This window comes from Bombus huntii, chromosome 1 (assembly GCF_024542735.1).
Source record: "Bombus huntii isolate Logan2020A chromosome 1, iyBomHunt1.1, whole genome shotgun sequence".
NCBI lineage: Eukaryota > Metazoa > Arthropoda > Insecta > Hymenoptera > Apidae > Bombus > Bombus huntii.
In genome coordinates, this window is record NC_066238.1 from 9,168,352 (window position 1) to 9,189,682 (window position 21,331).

General features: G+C 27.3%; 7 protein-coding genes across 15 annotated transcripts; 3 read left to right on the forward strand and 4 right to left on the reverse strand.

The window, feature by feature from the left end:
* Window positions 1-28: 28 nt before the first annotated feature.
* On the reverse strand, window positions 29-3,138 carry LOC126867133 (glutamyl-tRNA(Gln) amidotransferase subunit B, mitochondrial). Of its 6 annotated transcripts, XM_050621362.1 has the most exons (12): window positions 3,027-3,138; window positions 2,652-2,736; window positions 2,313-2,413; window positions 2,092-2,236; window positions 1,915-2,028; window positions 1,597-1,769; window positions 1,359-1,507; window positions 1,034-1,287; window positions 764-946; window positions 549-685; window positions 373-496; window positions 29-301 (listed from the first exon to the last, which is right to left on the reverse strand). In XM_050621362.1, the coding sequence occupies exons 3-12, from the start codon at window positions 2,402-2,404 to the stop codon at window positions 86-88; spliced, it is 1,587 nt and encodes a 528-aa protein (XP_050477319.1). In that variant the 5' UTR covers window positions 2,405-2,413; window positions 2,652-2,736; window positions 3,027-3,138; the 3' UTR covers window positions 29-85. The 6 variants fall into 6 exon arrangements, with proteins under 6 accessions (XP_050477319.1, XP_050477309.1, XP_050477327.1 ...); XM_050621352.1 differs by lacking the exon at window positions 3,027-3,138 and having other exon boundaries at window positions 2,313-2,406; window positions 2,652-2,791; XM_050621370.1 differs by lacking the exon at window positions 3,027-3,138 and having other exon boundaries at window positions 1,034-1,269; window positions 2,652-2,788.
* Window positions 3,139-3,169: 31 nt separating this feature from the next.
* On the forward strand, window positions 3,170-4,125 carry LOC126867290 (dolichol-phosphate mannosyltransferase subunit 3). Its single transcript, XM_050621595.1, has 3 exons — window positions 3,170-3,361; window positions 3,627-3,854; window positions 3,938-4,125. The coding sequence occupies exons 2-3, from the start codon at window positions 3,627-3,629 to the stop codon at window positions 3,995-3,997; spliced, it is 288 nt and encodes a 95-aa protein (XP_050477552.1). The 5' UTR covers window positions 3,170-3,361; the 3' UTR covers window positions 3,998-4,125.
* Window positions 4,126-4,297: 172 nt separating this feature from the next.
* Window positions 4,298-7,868, reverse strand: LOC126867243 (UV excision repair protein RAD23 homolog B-like). Its single transcript, XM_050621495.1, has 6 exons — window positions 7,632-7,868; window positions 7,487-7,559; window positions 7,097-7,259; window positions 6,674-6,850; window positions 6,243-6,574; window positions 4,298-6,163 (listed from the first exon to the last, which is right to left on the reverse strand). The coding sequence occupies exons 1-6, from the start codon at window positions 7,695-7,697 to the stop codon at window positions 5,877-5,879; spliced, it is 1,098 nt and encodes a 365-aa protein (XP_050477452.1). The 5' UTR covers window positions 7,698-7,868; the 3' UTR covers window positions 4,298-5,876.
* Window positions 7,869-8,227: 359 nt separating this feature from the next.
* Window positions 8,228-12,012, reverse strand: LOC126867248 (cell cycle control protein 50A). 2 transcript variants are annotated; one of them, XM_050621517.1, is made up of 5 exons: window positions 11,792-12,008; window positions 10,573-11,391; window positions 10,339-10,504; window positions 9,703-9,759; window positions 8,228-8,976 (listed from the first exon to the last, which is right to left on the reverse strand). In XM_050621517.1, exons 1-4 carry the CDS (start codon window positions 11,841-11,843, stop codon window positions 9,747-9,749), a joined length of 1,050 nt encoding a protein of 349 aa, XP_050477474.1. In that variant the 5' UTR covers window positions 11,844-12,008; the 3' UTR covers window positions 8,228-8,976; window positions 9,703-9,746. The 2 variants fall into 2 exon arrangements, with proteins under 2 accessions (XP_050477474.1, XP_050477464.1); XM_050621507.1 differs by lacking the exon at window positions 9,703-9,759 and having other exon boundaries at window positions 11,792-12,012.
* A 604-nt stretch (window positions 12,013-12,616) lies between these two features.
* Window positions 12,617-15,658, reverse strand: LOC126867128 (ATP synthase subunit alpha, mitochondrial). The gene is made up of 8 exons (XM_050621332.1): window positions 15,473-15,658; window positions 15,041-15,151; window positions 14,599-14,948; window positions 14,079-14,435; window positions 13,622-14,003; window positions 13,393-13,537; window positions 13,185-13,302; window positions 12,617-13,108 (listed from the first exon to the last, which is right to left on the reverse strand). Exons 1-8 carry the CDS (start codon window positions 15,536-15,538, stop codon window positions 12,994-12,996), a joined length of 1,644 nt encoding a protein of 547 aa, XP_050477289.1. The 5' UTR covers window positions 15,539-15,658; the 3' UTR covers window positions 12,617-12,993.
* Window positions 15,659-16,190: 532 nt separating this feature from the next.
* On the forward strand, window positions 16,191-18,576 carry LOC126867254 (guanine nucleotide-binding protein subunit beta-5). 2 transcript variants are annotated; one of them, XM_050621536.1, is made up of 6 exons: window positions 16,191-16,637; window positions 16,705-16,915; window positions 17,010-17,146; window positions 17,217-17,335; window positions 17,417-17,774; window positions 17,879-18,576. In XM_050621536.1, the coding sequence occupies exons 2-6, from the start codon at window positions 16,810-16,812 to the stop codon at window positions 18,206-18,208; spliced, it is 1,050 nt and encodes a 349-aa protein (XP_050477493.1). In that variant the 5' UTR covers window positions 16,191-16,637; window positions 16,705-16,809; the 3' UTR covers window positions 18,209-18,576. The 2 variants fall into 2 exon arrangements, with proteins under 2 accessions (XP_050477493.1, XP_050477485.1); XM_050621528.1 differs by having other exon boundaries at window positions 16,729-16,915.
* A 179-nt stretch (window positions 18,577-18,755) lies between these two features.
* Window positions 18,756-21,267, forward strand: LOC126867204 (ubiquitin carboxyl-terminal hydrolase 14). Of its 2 annotated transcripts, none has more exons than XM_050621463.1 (6): window positions 18,756-18,932; window positions 19,041-19,219; window positions 19,317-19,781; window positions 19,898-20,167; window positions 20,248-20,536; window positions 20,616-21,267. In XM_050621463.1, exons 1-6 carry the CDS (start codon window positions 18,917-18,919, stop codon window positions 20,888-20,890), a joined length of 1,494 nt encoding a protein of 497 aa, XP_050477420.1. In that variant the 5' UTR covers window positions 18,756-18,916; the 3' UTR covers window positions 20,891-21,267. The 2 variants fall into 2 exon arrangements, with proteins under 2 accessions (XP_050477420.1, XP_050477421.1); XM_050621464.1 differs by having other exon boundaries at window positions 18,757-18,932; window positions 19,028-19,219.
* Window positions 21,268-21,331: the final 64 nt, after the last annotated feature.

Sequence of the window (21,331 nt, forward strand, 5' to 3'; positions counted from 1 at the left end):
TATGTAAATATGTTAAAAAATAGGCACATTTAATTATTTATAAGTTATTATTAAAATGCTTCTATTATAAAAATAACATTTGAAATTAACTCAATAATCTTGTCATGATTTTTGACACTTTGACCATATCTGCACGATCCTCAGTAAGTATAGCTGCCTTGTGTAGAAACTTCTTATATATCTTTCTCTTTCCTGCTTTGTACTTTTTTACCAATTCAGGGTTTGCTTTAAGTATTTCTGAACATATCAGTTCCAATTCCTTTTCATCCGATATTATAAACCATTTATTTTCTTCAACAATCTATATATGATAAAACATTATTAGAATTCATTAATATGTAAAAAATATAAAGTAATTTAAGTTCTTTTCACCTGCTTTGGCATTTTATTTGGTTTGTTGACTAATTCATTTAATAACTTTCTTAATGTCCGTCTATTTATTACTTCAGCTTGTATTAAGTCCATCAATTCCTCTATATACTCCTGATTATTAACACTAAAAATTCTATGTATTAATACATCTTTTTAATTTATTACAATAAACTTACCAAAATGTAAGATTCAAATTATAGTCATCCATAAATGATAAGACGTCAGAAATAAAAAGTTTAGCCACCAACTGAGGATCACGATGTTTACCATTCTTTAAGATGTCGCAAAACAGTAGAAACAAATCAAAATTACTCTAAAAGTAAAAGTTATTTAATACACATAATGTATGCTTAATTATAATTTAATTTAACAGTTCAGATATTAAACATACTGTTATTGCTACAAGCGTGTCTGGTGTAAGTCCCTGGAGTAAATTTTTACGTATTTGTTCTGGCAACTCTGGTAATTGCTCTTTTAAAGATGGTACATCAATTAAATTATACTTATTTTGTACATTTCTCTTAATGTGTAAATATAAGGGAGGTAAATTAGGTTCAGGCATAAAACGATAATCCTAAAAGGTAATAAATATATAATGTTCCTTATGTTAAAAATTATTACAAAAATTAAGTAAATATAAACTATTTTAGTTTGTGATTACATGTTTGTCTTCTTTTTCACGCATGAGAATTGTATTTTTGTTTATTGGATTCCATGCACGAGTCTCATTAATAACTTGTCCTCCTTTTTGTAGAATTGAAATTTGTCTTTTTATCTCATATTCTACAGCATGGTTAAGAGCACTTATACTTCCAATGTTTTTCAATTCTGTTCGAACGCCTAAAGGTGCATTAGGTTTACTTACAGAAACATTTGCATCAACCCTTAAAGCCCCTTCTATAAATGCAAAACAATCTATTTATTTCTAATTAATAATTATTCATAGATAAACATTGCATGTGAGAATAAAATCCAGTTTACCAAACCTTGCATTTTGCAAGAACATGTGCCTAACAATTGTAAAATGAGACACAGTTCCTGTACAAGAGCTGCTGCTTCTTCTCCATTTGTTAAATCTGGCTCAAACACAAATTCCATCAAAGGTATTCCAGCTCGATTAAGATCAATTAAACTTCTGTCACAAATGAAACAAAGCAACATATAATTTATCGTATTATTTTACAAAATATATTTTAATTATTATAACAAAAAACTTAATAATGCCTTCCAAAAACTTCATTATGAAGACTTCTCCCACTATCTTGTTCCAATTGTATTTGTTTGATTTTTGATGACTTTGAATAAGATTTCTTGTGCAATCCAGATTTGAATACATTAAATTTAATTTCTCCATTAACAGCTAAGGGCTTTCTTTGTTGTGTGATTTGAAAGCCAGCCTATACAAAACATTATTAATAAAATATATGTAAAATAAAATGAACACTAAATAGATGTGTATATATTTTATATTACTTTAATTTACTTTCAATAATTATGTTTTAAATAATGAAGTTATTATAAAGTATATTCAGATATATTTACAGGCAAATCAGAATAAAAATAATGCTTTCTTTCAAACATTGAAACAGCATTTACTTCACAAGAAAGAGCCAAAGCAGTTAACACTCCAGCTTCTACACATTTTTTATTTAATACCTATAAAAACAATACAATGAGAAATTACTGAATTACTTTTCAAAAATATTTACTATACTTTACTGGCATCGTCCCAGGTACTGCACAATCAAACAATGATACACAGGAATTAACTGAATGATTAAAACTTGTGGGACTCCCAGAAAATAATTTTGATTCTGTTGAAATTTGTGCATGTATTTCCAAACCAACTGAAGGTTTCCATTCTCTAGCATATAAAAAACATTTTATTGTTCCCATATGTAATGTGATGTATTTTTCAAGTAATTTTTTAACATACTTACAGATTTGTAGAAATAAATCGTACACAAAATTTCCTGTATGTATTTTTATAATACTTTTTTATGAAATTACTAATTCTTCTATATATTAACATTTCTGAAAACTTATTTTATGAATACAAAAATAGAATATGTTTTTTACACTTAAAAATATGACTGTAATAAGTAATTAAACAAAATGGATTTATATAATATTGTGTTGGCAACTAAGTGATTGCGGATTTTGTCACTAAGTGGTATTGACAAAATCCGCAATCACTTAGTTGCCAACACAATACTATGTTTACTACATAGATATGAATGTTAACTTACTGAATAACAAAGTTTATATACATAACTCACCTTTAAAATGAAGATAGTAGTTTTTGTCTATTATTATACATACATGTTCATTCAAATCTTATGTAATTTTAATCGCAATAAACATCTGTTATCAAACATACGTGTATGTATTATTCTACTTGGGTATTAAATTATCGATACATCGAAATTTCAAATTGTATATGAGTAGTATAATATACAAATTTTATATTTTCAAGAAATAGATTGTATTTTCAAATTTTTATTCTTTATTACAAATTTATTTATTGCTTAAATTATAAATAAATGAAATGGAAAGTAAATAAAATATAGAATGTAAACCTCCAATAAATTAGTGAAACTTGACAATATATAATTTTGCAAATTCATTTTTTGTGCTACTATTTTAAAGTATACCTTTAACTATAAATTCATACAATTTGTATTATTCTATAGATTGAAATTATAATAGATATTATAAAAACAAAAGCCGTTGAATTAAGATACAACAACAGTGCTATTGTGGCGCTATCATATGGTAAGGTAGGAAGTTTGAAATCAGATAGATTACTCAATACACGTCACATGTTTGGTTCATCACATAATGATACATATTTACACGGTGTTTTTGTTGAAATAATGTTTAAAAAATAGTGAGCAATTAGTCTTGAAATTAAATCAAAGCGTGATTAACATATATAAGAAATATATACAGCATTACCCATTTGCTATTACAAAATTTGAAAATTAAGGTATGTAATTTAAAGTAATCTTATTCCTCACATTTTATTACTCTTTCTATTGATTTTAAGATATTAAATAATTCATCCTCAATTTGATGAATGTTCTCAAAAATTTAACCTCATTAATCTCAACATACATATTTTTTACGACCTTTAAAAAATAATAAATAACTATAAAAACTATATCACAAAACTATACAATTTTAATTATTTATTGATTTTTAATGAGTATTGATGAACTAATAAATTTATATAAATATACTTTAAATTGCAGATGACAAAACTAATGGAGTGGCTTTTATTTGCTGTTTTATTTTTTAGTATATGGATTGCTGCAATTACTGAAAGTGTTAATTTATCATTTATCAAAGAATGGAAACAATTTGTCCTCCTTCTTCCACCCATTGCTTTATTTGTATGCAGTCTATATGCAGCTACTATTATTTTATATAGAGTTCTTACATTTAACAACTGTGAACATGCAGCTATTGAATTGCAGGAAGTAAGTTTAAAAATGGATATAATCCATTTTATTAGTATCATTACATAAAAATTTAGAAACAACCATTTCATAAATTTTTTTAGCAAATAGAGGAAGCTAAGAAAGATCTTCAGAATAAAGGTGTGGTCTTAAAGTGCAAGTGAATTAACTTATTTTTATATAATATGTAATCCAGTAATGCATATTAAGTAATTAATATATGATTATTCTATTTATGGATGTCATATTTATATATATTTTTTATAATAATAAAATTGTTAAATTATAGAAATTTAAGAATTATAACACAAACAAGTGTTTCTTGCATGTAATTTATGTACATTAATAAGCTCATTGTGCTTATTAGATAAGAAATAATGGATATTAATATGAATAGCTATTTTTTAACTTCTACGTAAATTCTAATGTACTTTTTATTACAAGCATAATAACAAATAATCTGATCTTGTTCAATAATATTTTTATTTATAATGCTTTATTATTTTTGGTATTTGACATAAGGAAAACTAAATTAAGATATTTTTATGACATAAGATTTATATAGTTTTACTCTTTATAACAGAAGAATCTTTAAGGCAATTATCAATTGTTATTGCATAATAATAAACATTCAATCTTACGACAAAACATTGAAACGTATAGTTTATTTATGTAGATTTGTATCTTTTTACATACATATGTATGTATAATAAAATGAAACTATATTCTAATCTTCAAAATTTAACTTGCCTTAATTATACTTATATCTGCTTATATGTATATACCAAAAAGGGAAACTAATATATTCATTTGTGCCTAGACTCATCATTTTTATTTATTAAATATGCAATTTTGCAATAGTATTTGTTTTACATTGTGCTATATTTCTAATAAAATTTTAATATCAGTACTAGTATCTTAAAAATTCGAACGATTCCTAATAAGTTACATATTACTATGTTAAGGCTACAACCTATTGAATGCAGTTTCATAATATTAATAATCTCATTGCCTTCACTTTTATAGAAAGTTAATTGTAAATTTTTTTTTTAGATTCATAGTTCTTGTATGTCAACTTGTATTTATCTATTTAAGATATTTCATATATGATTATTTCTTATTAACTAACTAGTCATAAGTTAATCGAGCTTTTTTCAGATGAAGAATGGATTGAGATATCGAGGTCAAAGCAAATTTAAAACAATATATGTGTATATGTTATTTAAATTTTCTTTCTTTTCACTTGAGAATTTCTTACATTTCGTTATTTGGTGACAAATGAAATGACTTATAATGTGTTATTAATGAATAACTATCTTCACCATTTTTGTTTAAAAAATACGAGACTTTTTTATACATACATACATAGGCGCAAGTTATACGCAAGTACACACATATATACATATGCAATCATACATATACGGATGCACTTACATAATTTTTATATTAGAAAGCCTATCAAATGTACAAAATGTGCTTGTCATGTACATACATATGTTTTAAATACACATATATCCTTGTTCATTTATGCAGATTTATATGTATGTGTAATTGTACAATAGCTCCATCATATAAATACTACAAAGTATTTATATTTTTGTATATCAATTCTTTAAACAAGCAGGCTTTCTTATATAAAAATGTAATTACACTGTTTCATATATTCATAAAACAAAAAGTTTCGCCAAAGAGTAATTTTCAGACTGCAAGGATGGATTATGACACTTGTGCAAAATATCAAATTTCAATCTCAAAATATTTAAAAAAGTGTAAAATTATATATTTTGAAACTGATAATTTAAAACTATCAAGAATTTAACGCATAAAGTATTTTGGTATATAGTCTCAGTAAACTTGTATGATTTATCAAATATGCCAATGTAAGATTAGCACCTAGCTAAAGGATTAATGTAACATAAATATATGTGCACACTTATATACAAAGTAAAGATGACCAGTCCAAAATAAAAAGACGCCTGTGTAATTACCCACCCTATATCAGTCCTTTAACTCCTTATTATGAAATCAATAAAGTACGTTACTTCAGTCATCAAGACTTTGTGACAGCAAAAAGTTAGCAGCCAGATTTTCATTTTTTTCACACGCAAAATAGGCTTGTACAACTAAATGCTCCGGAAATCCTAGTGCCTTCAGCCTCTCAATAGCTTCTTTATCCTGAGGTGTTACCTGAATTACAGAAGCTTCTACATCCGATCCTGCTCCTATACCAGCGCCAAGACCTCCACTTATACCACCAGGAGCAGTTGGTGGTGTAACATTAGCTGCGGATACAGGTGTAGTTCTCCCTCCTGTACCACCAGTAGTTTCTACTACTCCAAAAGAGGTATATAACATAAGAATATTCATAAACAAGTAAATGAAAATATTTTGATTTTAGCAGAAACTCACCAGGCTCATTAAGCATACGCACAAATGCTTCTTGATTTTGTGAAATAAGTTGTAACAGTGCAGGGTTAGTTTGTCCAATTTGTTGTAGAACAGCATTTAATAACTGAGGATTTTGTTGAATGACTTGACGCATTTGTTGAAATTGAGGTTGCATTCGCAAAAACGCTAGTGGATGCTGACCATGATCTTGAAGTTGTTCTTGTGCTTCAAGTTGATCTTCTGGTAAATCTTCAAAAAGCTGAGCTGGTATTCCTGTTAAAAGGTATTCAACAGCCCTATCAGGATTGTTGAAACTTGCTCTCAATGCTTGTTCAACTTGTTCACGTTCGTATCTAATATAGATAAATTGCATTAAATAACTAAACTGTAACTTAAGAAAAATATAGTAATTAAATGATTATAACTTCTTTTTTTATTGAACATATATCTACCCCATATCCACAATATTGTTCACCATAGTATTATAATCTTCACCCATTAACAAGGCACTTTCAGCTTGACCTCCAACACATCCAGCAGTAGTACTTGCTTCAGATTGCTCTTGTACAGTATTAGTAGGATTTGATGCTCCCTGAACAGTAGGGTTTGAACTAGGTTGTGCTACTGAGCTATGACAAAAAACATACATATTAAGAATAACTCTATATAGCATGACTAAACAGACTTTTTCTGATAAATTAATCTAAGGAATTGAATTATACAAAAGATAAATCTTCATAATCAATGAAGAATATTATTATGACATATTTTTAATTTTTTTAGTGTAACATATTCAAATAACATTTAAATTTTTATTATTAAAGCTGGAAAATATTCTTTAAATGTATTTCTGTCATAATACTTTAAATTAATACCTGGTTGTACTACTTTCTTCTTTATTATCTGTATTTGTAGTATGTTCCTCTTCAGTCGTTGTATGTCCATTACCAGTTTTTAGTTTTGTTACCATAACAACTATAAACTTCTTTTCGTCTATATTATATTCCGCTAATGGGTGATCATCTGTTAATATTTTTCCTATAAAAATAATGTTACATTAATGTATAGCTATCATTGTACGATAACAATAACGTTAATAAAAATGAAAATGATTCCAATGTCTTATAATTTTTTTATTTAAGTTTGTATAAATAATGGATATCAGAATAAATTTAATCCAAAAATGAATTAGTTTATAGATACGTAAATATATTAATAAATTTGCAATTGTGTGAAAATAAGGTTATGTAAGTCATATCCCTCACCAGCATATATTAACTTTTGATATTTAGCAGGAAAACCTTTTTGAGTCTCAATCTTTTGTTTCAAATCTTTTACCTAAAAAAGACATAATTAAAATCTATTGTACTTGAAATTCACTATATAAATAAATTTACTATATTCACTTACTGTTTGCGATGGATCAATTTCTACTGTAAACGTCTGCTGCTGCAAGTTTTTTAGTGTTATAATCATATTGTTAAATGAAGAATTACTGATACGTCGTTGATTAATAAAGGAAACTTTGAAGTATCTGGAGTAGTAAGGGTGTAAAGATGTTTTGGTAAAGATCTTTTCAGCGATGAGTCGGCACTGCTTAAAGCAACTTACAAAATGCTTAACTCAGACTAGTATGCAGCTGAAAACATATGATGACATAAAGCTGTATTTCCATTACTGAAGACAGTTGAATACGTAAGGTATGTACTAAAATAAGGCTGCATCAATTCAAAATAATTTGATTAATCTAATTTGTATCAATAAATATTAAACACATATATATACAAATAGTTATATTTATTACTAACCAAAAGTCTAAAGTTTAGTTTTTAACATTATTATATTTAATTGATTTCGATGATAAAATTACTGAAACAACAAAAATATAAAAGCAAAATATAGTAACTAACATATTTACAAATTAATACATATGTGTATGTATATATATATATATATATATATCCACAAGTAATTTAATTTTAGAAATAAATGTGTAAGTACATGAATGAAAGTTATTGTGATTCTTTTATTTATACATATATTTATACATTTGCGAATGACTAGAATAAAACTAAAAATAGTTCACAATAAGTTATAACTTGAAAATGTACTATATAATAATGTATTACACATAAAAACTTAAAATGTATTAAGATACACAAAAATCATATTGTTTCTATTCTAATATTGTGGCAAATCATATTTATAACTTTTATTTGTTTCTAACCAGGTTGATTTTTCAGTGAAATTATTTAATTTGTTAGAGTTTCAAAAATATAGAAAATTTGTATGTTACCTTTTTTGATGTTTTTACATCATTCTAAAGTGATTTATACTTTGAGTATCTCAATACATGTACATAAAATATATATAAATACTTACAATCTTACGTTCTATGTCCTAATAAATGTTATAATCTTATGTTATAATATATATTTTATCATACATAAATACTATGTTGACATTACATATTGATTTTTTATATTCTTCATAACAACAGAGAATTATAATGTTCCTTCTATAAAATAACAATTAATATAAGTATAACAGAAAAAATAGATTGAAATATCTACTAAAAAAATACATGAATTAATAAACAATTTTTATTAAATATACATCTTAAACTGAATTATTTTATATTGACACTTACAAATTAAATGCAGGATATCCAGAATGTTCTTCAATTTTTATAACAACTATGTATAATTATTCTTGATATGGTGTATTTGGAGTCACATTTATCATCTCTGTTACACTAAAAAATATATATCAAAATTATATAATGAAATGACATGAAATTAAGGATGAAATATTAATATCGAACTATTAAATTATTCATTAAATTGCAAGCTTAATTCTATAAAAAGAGGCAAAAAAATTTAATAATTCAATACAAACAAAACATTTTGATTAATTCTTAACAAAATATCTCATACAACGTGATAAATGTTCTATGCCTTACCTTCTAAACAATTACATGCTATATTTCTAACTATTTTTATATATTATATATTTAAATACAAAAATATAGATTTATTTGAAGTAATTTACTTAAATATAACAATGTATGATAAAATACATATGTAGAATGATGCTATATTAATTAATTTTTTTTCTACATTACTTTAAAATGATATGACATTAACAAATATATATTGTGCAATGTATAAAAATGAATAATATGCAATGAATAATATGAATTATTAATAAAAAGATATCAGTCATATCAATATAGTCAGTCATAGTTATACAGAAATTCTGAAAAGCCAAAAATAAAGAACAACAGGTATAATAAATACATAACTACATGCACATAATTGGGCTTAACTCATAAAATAATTAAATACAATTAAATACAAGAGTACTCATGAAAAATTGTCTAAATTTAGTATTTAAAAGATATACTTCAAGCCATGTTATGTATAAAACATTAATTAACATTCTTGCAGGATAGACATAACACAATATCACAAACACTTACAAGAACAATTACGGTGCCCTAAGCATACTTTGTTGCAGTCATCTTTACATTAGTTTGCTGTATAACATACATTATATAACGTTATATAAGTTTATTATCAAATTTAAATTTAAAATATATAAGAATATCAACATTAATACAAAAATTAATTAGAACAAGAGTATTTTCCATTTTTATTTAAATATTCTCAACCTCTTCCAATTCATTGTTTAAAATAACACATAATATAAATTTATAGTATTTTCAAAATTGGTAAAACCTTACTATATTATAGTGGTTAATGTATGCAATAACTATCAAGCTTACCGATTAATTACCAACTATTTTCTCAAAAAAGTACATATGATGAATTTAAGTTTAATGTACAGTCAAATAAATTTGTTGCTTACTAACACTTAGACAAATGTTTTACTAACTTTTTAAGATAGCTTGATAGTAAATACAATATGATGAATGTAGATGAAAAAGTATATCTCTTTTCTATTTATATTATAATACTTTTGTTAAAAAAAGAATTCATTTATAGAGCAACTGCATTTTTTAATTTTTTTTAATTGAAGCCCCTTTTAAGCACAACACCATTTAGTAAAAAGTAAAGAAGAGAAAATATAATGTAATATATATATTAATGTTTACCTTTTAGAACATTTGATGTGTATTATTAATAATGTAATGCCTAACAACAAACAAATACATCCTACAACTATATAAGCAATGCCAAGAAAAGGATTCTTTCCACCAAGAAGAGAAGTAGTGCTTAAAATCATTCTTTTTCTGCCATCAAAGGCAGACACAGGATATGCTACAAAAAAAATATTCATTTATAAAGTCATTTTCAATAAGTAATATATATTGATAACTTTTACTTACTATAATTAACAGTAAGTGTATAATTCCCTGCTACTAGACCTTCAGTGAAGCCATCTACTGTATGATTTACTCTGCGGTAAAGTTTTCTAAAAGTAGGCAAAGCAGCAGTTCTCATCCAAACAATCAAGTCTTCATTTTGAAAACCATTATTGCTTTCATTTTCATTATCTAACTCATAAATATATTTATCCCAATTTTTTGGTTTTGTAAAATTCTTAAATACTTCTCTTAAGTTACCCTCTGGATTTCTAAATTTAATATTTTTATCTGAGGGCCAAGCTATACCAGTCTTTAATAATGGTACAGGAGCTTTGTGTTTTAAAGAAAATAATGTTAAATCATCACTAAATAATGAGTTAGCAATAGCACCACATGGTACAATAGGTGTTTCTCCAACATAAGCAAATGGTTCACAATCCCCAGAGACATCAGGACTCAATTTTCCTAACAGTTGATTATCATCTCTTGATTTTACATATCGTCTGTGATTCTGATAAAAATTAGTCAAACCATAATACATATAAATTTTTCCATTGAAGTCAGAAGGCAAAGTAAAATTTATTTTACAATAACAAGGTTGACTATGACCTTCTGCTATAATATCCGCACATTTAACAGGCATTCCTTTTGCACGAAATATATTTGTAGAATTACAATCTGTATAATCTAAAATGTATTCTTTAACTTGATCAGAAAAATAAAGCAATCCAACTCCAACTGGTATAAAAGCAATCCCAATCACAAAAAATGTTGGTAAAACAGTCCCAGCTGTAAGTATTGGTTGCCAAGCAGGTAAACGTTGCTGCTTAAATGCACTGTCTGTATAAATAAAACATATTATCTTTATTTAAAACATTAATTTAATATAAATATATATTGGATTATAATATAAATAAGTTTAGTCAGATAAAGAAAAATATTGAGTTTAACTTTAACTTACTTAATGTTACAACTTAATATATTAAACTTACATACTATACAGACACTACTTATATCGTAACAGAAAATGAATAGAGAGAAATTGAGTGGGCATTTAAATAATACATGTATGGGAGATGTACAATAAATATTTGATTTTACAATAAGAATTTTATATTTTAATATAGATAATGAAACACTTGTTATTTCTACTACTACATTAAGTTTTTTATAAAATCTTCATATATAGATATCAAATATAACCTAACAAGAAACTGAAATTTTCGTATAACAAACTTACCAGAAGGTTTCTTTGTTTTAGGTAACGAACTAACTTCGTTAATAGAAGTCATACTTATTTGTTAAAGAAATAATCTATTTTTTTATCAAGAGTTTCAACAATTGAATACGAACATGTGTAAAACTGAGAGAATATCAATTATTTGTGAAACTCCTACTCCTACTTACATTAATTACATATATAACATGACATGACTCCTATATGACGACAGAGCATAGAACAATAATGAACATAGTCAACACAGATAACACGTTAAAAATTAAACACACACTTTTTGAATTAAACGTTTTTTTTCAATCGTGTTAATTTTATTATCTGCAGAAAATGTTCCTTAAATAATTAGTAGTTACTTCAGTTTCAAAGTTTTTATATATTTACTCATTATAGATTCGTAACATTTATTGACTTAGATAATTGTTACTTGATGTTGATCCTTGCTTATCAAGGGACTTTTTTTAGTTGTGCTCATCCTGTTAAAGCTAGTTAAATATTTCTATGATGAAAATTTTTATAATATATAAAAACATATATCTTTAATAATGTGTCCTACTCGTCCCTACTTATTAATATACGCTAGTAACTTTTAGTTTTAAATATATATATACTATTAAATTAATTTTTAGAGATCATGACATTACTTACTTTAATCGGAGGTGGATCAAAATTTGAAATAAATAAGTACTTTTCTATTTCTTAAAAATATGTTTCTTTTATCCATGTATTTATTAACTAGGGACACAATGTTTAAAATGACATAATTATGATACACATTAAAGTAAAATATCGTAGGAAAAACACAAAAAAATTAGCGCTACCGTTCTCAAATGTTGGCTAAAAATATAATTTATTGTAAAAATAAAATGTAATCATACATTATAATTACACAAGAGAAATAAACGACACAGATTTGAAAAAATTCTAGAACTTTATTACTCATTTGTTAACTTCCCCATATCTGCTATGTTTAAAACATTTTTCAGGAGAAGTATCTGTTTAATTACCAAAATCATATTCTCAATTTTGTCAACAGTCAACATGTAATGTGTGTGTAACTATTGTGATATAATGTTTAAATATGGAATTCTTTGTAATGATATTTATAATGTGCAAATAGCATACACTAAAAATGCTTATGATAATGAATATTATTTGCACATAGCTCTTGCATAGCAGAGAATTATTAGTTATTTCATATTGACACTTTAGCCTGAGAAGGAAGCAAGGAAGTCAGTAACAACTTGCTTTAATTTAGCATCAGAAGCTTCACTAATTGTGTTGTCTTTAGCAATAGTGTTTAAAAGATCTCGTTGAGTGGTTCTGAAAGAATATAAGATTAAGTAAATACAAATATAGTAAAATATATTTAAACAAAATGCGTATGTAAATTAAATACCTAATATGGGCGAGGAATTCTTTTTCAAAAGCTGTGATTTTAGAAGGTTCCATCTTATCAAGATACCCGCGGACACCACAATAGATAACAGCTACTTGTTCTTCAATAGCCATGGGTACTGAAAGCATTAATAAATATTTTCCATCTTATTCAAAATTTTGTTAGTCTTTTGTAATTTAAATTCATTGTATATATTATCAATTTGTACCATATTGTCCCTGTTTTAGAAGTTCTGTCAATCTAACACCACGATTCAGCAATTGCTGAGTTGCAGCATCCAAATCAGAACCAAATTGTGCAAAAGCTGCTACTTCACGATATTGAGCCAACTCCAATTTCATGGATCCAGCGACCTATTAAATAAAATATAAAAGTTATTTAAAATGTTCTTCACTAAATGTGTATGCATTTATAAATTTATACGAGATGTACAATACTTGTTTCATAGCCTTAGTCTGAGCAGCAGAGCCGACACGAGATACTGATAAACCTACATTAATCGCAGGACGAATACCCTTATAGAACAATTCCGTTTCTAAGAAAATTTGTCCGTCGGTAATAGAAATAACATTTGTGGGAATATAAGCAGACACATCACCAGCTTGTGTCTCGATAACAGGCAAAGCTGTTAATGAACCACCTCCCAAACTTTCATTCATTTTAGCCGCTCGCTCAAGAAGACGAGAGTGAAGATAGAATACATCACCAGGATAGGCTTCCCGACCTGGTGGTCGTCTCAACAGTAAAGACATTTGTCGATAAGCAACAGCTTGTTTCGACAAATCGTCATAAATAATTAAAGCATGCTTTCCATTATCTCTGTAAGGAAATCATTATAAATTGTTCCAGTATCATGTTTATATAAAAGAAAAAAATTATTTTATATAAATATACCTGAAAAATTCTCCCATTGCACATCCAGAGTATGGAGCCAAATACTGAAGAGGTGCTGCATCAGAAGCAGTTGCAGAAACAATGATAGTATAATTAATAGCACCACTGTCTGTCAAACGTTTTACTATTTGTGCAACAGTGGATCTTTTTTGGCCAATAGCAACATAAATACAGTACAACTTTTTCTTCTCATCTCCAGCATCATTAAATCGTTTTTGATTAATAATTGTATCAATAGCAAGAGCAGTTTTTCCAGTTTGTCTGTCTCCAATGATTAATTCACGTTGACCACGACCAATAGGTACTAGGGAATCTACAGCTTTGATTCCAGTCTGCATAGGTTCTCTTACAGACACCCTGATAAAATATATGTACATATATGTATATATATTATATATATATTATATACATATATTATATATATATATATATATATATATATATAAAGTATGTATAATAGAAAGTTATTGGAAGCACAATGCAGAGGTAATAGCATCTATATAAAGAGATACATAAATACCTAGGAATGATGCCAGGTGCTTTGGTACCAATACGGAATCTCAATTTACTATTAAGTGGTCCTTTACCATCTATAGGATTACCTAACGCATCTACAACACGTCCCAGCAATTCCTCTCCAACCGGAACATCAACAATAGCTCCAGTACGTTTGACAATGTCACCTTCCTTAATGTGTCTATCATTGCCAAAAACGACAACACCAACATTATCAGGCTCCAAGTTCAAAGCCATGCCTTTTAATCCTGAACTAAATTCCACCATCTCATCTGCTTGAATATTTTTTAAACCATAAACACGGGCAATACCATCACCAATGCTAAGCACTCTTCCAGTTTCTTCAAGATTAGCCTATAGATTATGTAACATTTGATTGAAATTTGTGTTATTTATATATACATAAGTTATTGCACTATAAATATTAATAAGCTTTATTACTTTACCTTAGCGGTTGCGCCAAGAATACGTTCTTCCAAAATGGAAGAAATTTCAGCAGAACGCCGACTGCTAGATACATGGAATTTGGAAGAGGGTATAGCAAGGCGCCATTTGACCTACAATGTAAAATTAAAACATATTGTTATTACATACTATAAAAATATATTACTCATATACTTATTACATAACTTGATACTATTCTGTTTATGTAATCTGTCGCAAAGAGCAAAATTTGTGACGTATATTTCAACTGTCACAAAATTTCGATAAAAGTGGTTGTAATTAATGAAAGATGTTTCATTTCCTTAAAAATAAAAGTTAATATAAGAAACGTACGGGTGCATGTGGTTATTGCAAAGTGAAAAATGTCGGCATGATCCATTTAAATATTCTTTCATAGACAAATTAGAAAAAAGAAATTATGTATCTTATATTACCTGAACCGTAGTATTTGACAATTGTCTTGCGATCGAAGGAGCCAAACGTAAGGATTGAAGAGCCATTTTGGTATATTACAAGCCCGTTTACCGGACTACGGGTTTCAAAAAGAAAAGTGAACAAGACAAGACCGAGCCGAAGAAACGTCTCATGCAGCCCCACTCCAATATTCCTACCGACAGGAAGTCGATATCCATCGACCTGCGCGTAACCTCGTATTCAGATACATATACTAATTCATAAATCTAATGTTTTCGTGTTTTATAATGCATGAAAAGTATATTACATAAGCTATATTTCAAAAAAATTTTTTAAAGCATATATATAATTAATTAACTTCATCGTGTATAAATTTGAATACAATAGATTTTGGGTACGAGGTTACCTGCAATTACACGATGCTACTAAAAACAATTGGCGCCAAATTTTAGATTTAAAATAGATATCATGCAATAATTTCATGTTTATTATGAAAATAACGTTACATTAGAGCATCTATTTTCACATATATAAATATATAATTAATATTTATGATATAGATATAAACAAATAACATATAATACGAAATGCTACTTTTATATATAACTATGATACATTTTGTCATAATAAAATATATATATATATTTAATATCGTATTTAGATTTTCAACATGTTGAAAATTTTATAATTGTCTATAAATTAAGAAGTAAATAATTTACTACCTAAAATGCAATAGGTAGTATATGTATATATCGCTTAATATTCCTTACATTCGGTAGTGTAAGACCAGCATAATATTGTAATAATAAAATATTTTTTCTAATAATAAATTTTATTAGAAGAAATTAGGATGCAAAATTTAGGCGTGTAGCTTTCAGTTTGTATAAAAATTAAGCAATTTTATTACTTTTATGAAATGTCATGTTCAGGTTAAGTTGATTAAATATGAAAGCGTCATTGCACCGGCGCTAAAGTTTGTTATTGTTGTATCGTATTGATTATTGGACGCAACTGCTTATGGAGTATATGTTAACAAATTTTTTATGCAATAGCAAATGAGAAAATTATACAAAAAGAAGTGAGAAGAACAGAGAAAGTATATTCATGTGGAAAAATATCTATTGCTTTATTAATAACTACATTTGCACTGCAGTTATTTTCCGAGGTCTATAGGTGACAGGACAGGTAATTCATTGTTTATACTTTATACTTAACAATATAGAAATTGTTTTAATTAAAAGTCACATTTTAGATAAAGGAAAATTTTTTGTAGCAGCATTTATACAAAAATGTTACCTTGTTTAGTGGAATAGTATACTTTCTGTTAAGAAATATTTAGTATTCTATAAACAGAAATATGGATTCTGTTACTGAGTCAGAACATATAGAGAAATTAATAAAAGAAGCTGAAAGCCTAAAAATACGTTTAGAAGATGAACGACAGAAATTGAACGATATTACCCGTAATATTAACTTTTAATCTTTGCATCATGATGTAATAAAAATTTATAGGAAAATCAGTTATAGTAAAATATAATAATTAATATTATATTTCAGTTGCTAGTGTAGCAGATAGACTTGAAATAATTAGTTGCATTAATGTAAAACCACGTCGTGTATTAAAAGGTCATCAAGCAAAAGTTCTTTGCTCTGATTGGTCACCAGATAAACGTCATATCGTATCTTCCTCACAGGTCAGGATATACCTAAAATTATTTTTTATTTAAACTTTTAAAATATTTCTTAATATAAAAATGGCTTCAGGATGGCAAAATGATAATATGGGATGCTTTTACAACAAATAAAGAACATGCTCTTACTATGCCAACTATCTGGGTTATGGCTTGTGCTTATGCACCAAGTGGTACTCTTGTTGCTTGCGGGTATTAAATGTATTTAAGATTTATGAAATAACAATAATTTTTTAGTAACATGTTAAATGTTATATTCATTTTTTTTTGTAGGGGGTTAGATAATAAAGTAACTGTATATCCTTTGAGTCAAGAAGATGATGTATCAACTCGTAAAAAAACTGTTGCTACACATACATCTTATATGTCTTGTTGTGTATTTCCTAATAGTGATCAACAAATTCTAACGGGTTGTGGAGATAGTACTTGTTCTTTATGGGATGTAGAAAGTGGACAACTGTTACAAAATTTTCTTGGTCACTCAAGTGATGTTATGTCTATTGATTTAGCACCAAGTGAAATTGGTAATACATTTGTTTCTGGTAGTTGTGATAAAATGGTTTTGATATGGGATATGCGGACTGGTCAATGTGTTCAAAGTTTTGAAGGACATCAATCTGATGTTAATTCTGTATGTAAAAATTTATCTTTATTACTTGTGAAATAGATAATGTTACAAGATTAAGCTAATGCTATTATAAGAAAATGATTTGCATCATGTTATGTTGAGTTTAGGTAAAATTTCATCCAGGTGGTGATGCAGTGGCAACAGGTTCTGATGATGCAACTTGCCGTCTTTTTGATCTACGTGCAGATAGAGAAATAGCAGTTTATGCAAAAGAAAGTATAATATTTGGAGCAAATGCAGTCGATCTAAGCGTTAGTGGACGTTTACTGTTTGCTGGTTATAATGATTATACTGTAAATATATGGGATACTCTAAAATGTCAACGAGTTGCGTTTTTATATGGACATGAAAATCGAGTATCTTGTTTACGAGTTTCTCCAGATGGAACTGCTCTTTCAACTGGAAGCTGGGATTCAACTCTACGAGTTTGGGCTTAATTTTAATAAAATCACATCTATTATCTTGCCATATTGTTAAATAAAAGTTATAATTTTTTCTGTGCAAGATATAAATTTTAGAAATTGTATGACGACGTTACATTTTGTTTTTAATTAAAGTGTTTTAAACTGATAAGATACATCAATATTGTAACATAAAAAAATATTGTTATAATTATTATACATACATTGTAGAAAATAAGTGAAATTAAAAATCGTGATTATCACGATCATAACAATGTGATAGCTTAAAATTAATAATTTTTAGGCTGGTCCTAATTTATAGGAAATTCTGCAAATAGAATATCTATTTAATCAAATACAGTATTATCTTGTATGAAACTTAATAAAAATTTAATTCATGCATATTTAATATTATTTGCCACTTTTTTCATGCATTATTCAATTTAAATTACATAAAAAATACAATTATATGAGATATGATATAAATTTCTTAATTTTTCAATCAGCTGGCCAGCTACCAAGTACAAGTTCTGCGCTCTTAGATCTATATACTATATATGAATGCTTGTATCTTGCATACATATGTATATGTGAATGGGAGTGTAGATGTACATACGTATGTATAGTACGTGAATGCCTGACGGTGCAGTTTATGCATGTTAATAATCACCAGTAAAAAATATTTTGTAAATTAAGTGGTATAAATTAAAGAAAAACCAAACATACTTAAATAAAAGAGAAGAAATGCCTCAATACTCGAGTATGTATTGGAAAAATTCGAGATATTGAAAGACTAACCTTAAATTTTTTTATTTAATTTTATATCGAACGGTTTTCAGTATTTGATATGTAAAGTATTCTGTTTTAGTTAAAGTAAAATGGGGAAAAGAACACTTTCCTAATGTAGAAGTTAATACAGATGAAGAACCAATGTTGTTTAAAGCACAACTTTTTGCACTGACAGGAGTACAGCCTGAAAGGCAAAAAGTTATGTTAAAAGGAATGACATTAAAGGATGATGATTGGGGCAATATCAAGTTGAAAGATGTAAGGAATAATAGGACTAATGTTTCTATGAATAATAAATATATTTTACGACTTAAAATCAAAGAATAAATCTTTTATCATTTTAATTTTTTTATAGGGTATTACTGTTTTAATGATGGGCTCTAAGGAAGAAGATGTACCAGCAGAGCCAACTGAAAAACCATTATTTTTAGAAGATATGAATGAATCTGCATTAGCTACTGCTTTAGATTTACCAGCTGGCTTGACAAACTTAGGAAATACTTGTTATCTTAATGCAACTGTACAGTGCCTAAAAACTGTTCCAGAGTTGAGAGATGCTCTAAAGAATTTTTCAGGAGGGCTTGCAGCTGCTGGTAGTTCATCGCTTGTACCTGCACAAAGTATAACGGCTGCGTTAAGAGATTTGTATGATAGTATGGACAAAGGATCATCGTTGCCACCTGTTGTCCTTGTCCAAATGATGCATCTAGCATTTCCAAGATTTGCTGAAAAATCTGAGCATGGTGGATTTCAGCAACAGGATGCTAATGAATGTTGGACTGAACTTATTAGAATGTTGCAACAAAAATTACCAGCGAAGGTGACCCAACTAAGTGACCCAACATTATGTTTTAAACTATATATATAACTAATAATATATTTTAAATATTATACCTATATAGAAAAATTTTATTCATATGTGGTAATTAATCGTAGGAAAATCCTGTTGCCTTAGAAAATAATGGACAAAGTTACAAGCCACGTTCATTAATTGAACAGTATTTTGGAGGAACATTTAATACAGAGTTAAAATGTATAGAATCTGAGGATGAACCTCCTACTAAGGGAAAAGAAGAATTTTTACAATTGAGTTGTTTTATTTCTACAGAGGTTAAATACATGCATTCTGGACTTAGAAATAAAATGCAGGAGCAAATTACAAAAATGTCACCAACTCTTGGCAGAGATGCAGTGTATACGAAAACGGTAAAAAATATTATACAATACAAACTTTTATGTTTTAATCCATTAATATTTCCATTTAATGAAGATAATATATTTTACAGTCAAAAATTAGCAGATTGCCAGCATATTTAACAATCCAATTTGTACGCTTTTATTATAAAGAGAAAGAAGCAATTAATGCAAAAATTCTCAAAGATGTTAAATTTCCTCTTGAATTCGATGTTTTTGAATTGTGTAGCAGTGAACTTCAAACTAAACTTACACCAATGCGAGAAAAATTTAAAGAATATGAAGATCGTTTAGTGGAAGAATCGCGTAACATAATCAATAGGAAAGATAAAACAGAAAGTAAAAAAAAAGTTAAACAAGAACCGTTTTGGTTTCCAGATGGTAATAAAGTTATACAGAGATTAGAAATCAATAGTAAACTAATATGTTTGTATTGTTATATATATTGTTATAATTACAGATATAGGATCAAATAACAGCGGTTATTATACATTACAAGCAGTCCTAACACATAGGGGACGATCAAGTAGTAGTGGCCATTATGTAGCTTGGGTTAGACAGAAAAGTGATACATGGTTAAAATGTGACGATGAGAACGTTACCGCTGTAACTAGTGAAGAAGTACTAAAACTTAGCGGTGGTGGCGATTGGCATTGCGCATATGTTCTTTTATATGGTCCAAAAATTTTAGAAGTACCTGATTCAGATGACAATGAGGATTCACTTACTAAATAATTCTTATATATATAACCAACAAATTTCCATAAAGATTAAGACAAATGGAACACAGTTCCAACTTGCATCTATTCGATAAAAATGCATTTTTTTTTATACAAACGGTCATCAATATAATTTCAATATTAAGGTCTATAGAATACCATTCGTAAAATCAATGGCAGTTATTTTCTACTGAATTATAGAAATCTAATAACGATGCATTACGTATATAATTTTTGCATAATGTGAATACGCAAGATCTATGTACATTCATTGATTTTATACGCTTAAAAAAACGTGGTGATAACAAATTTTTGAATTACATAAAAATAGATAATTGTAAACCATTAAAGTGTTCTTTTATAACATTACAATAAAATTGCAATTAAAATTAATTTCATCCATATTTAATTTAACTTTAGAAAATATATTGAAAATATATGAACGTGTATAGTATCC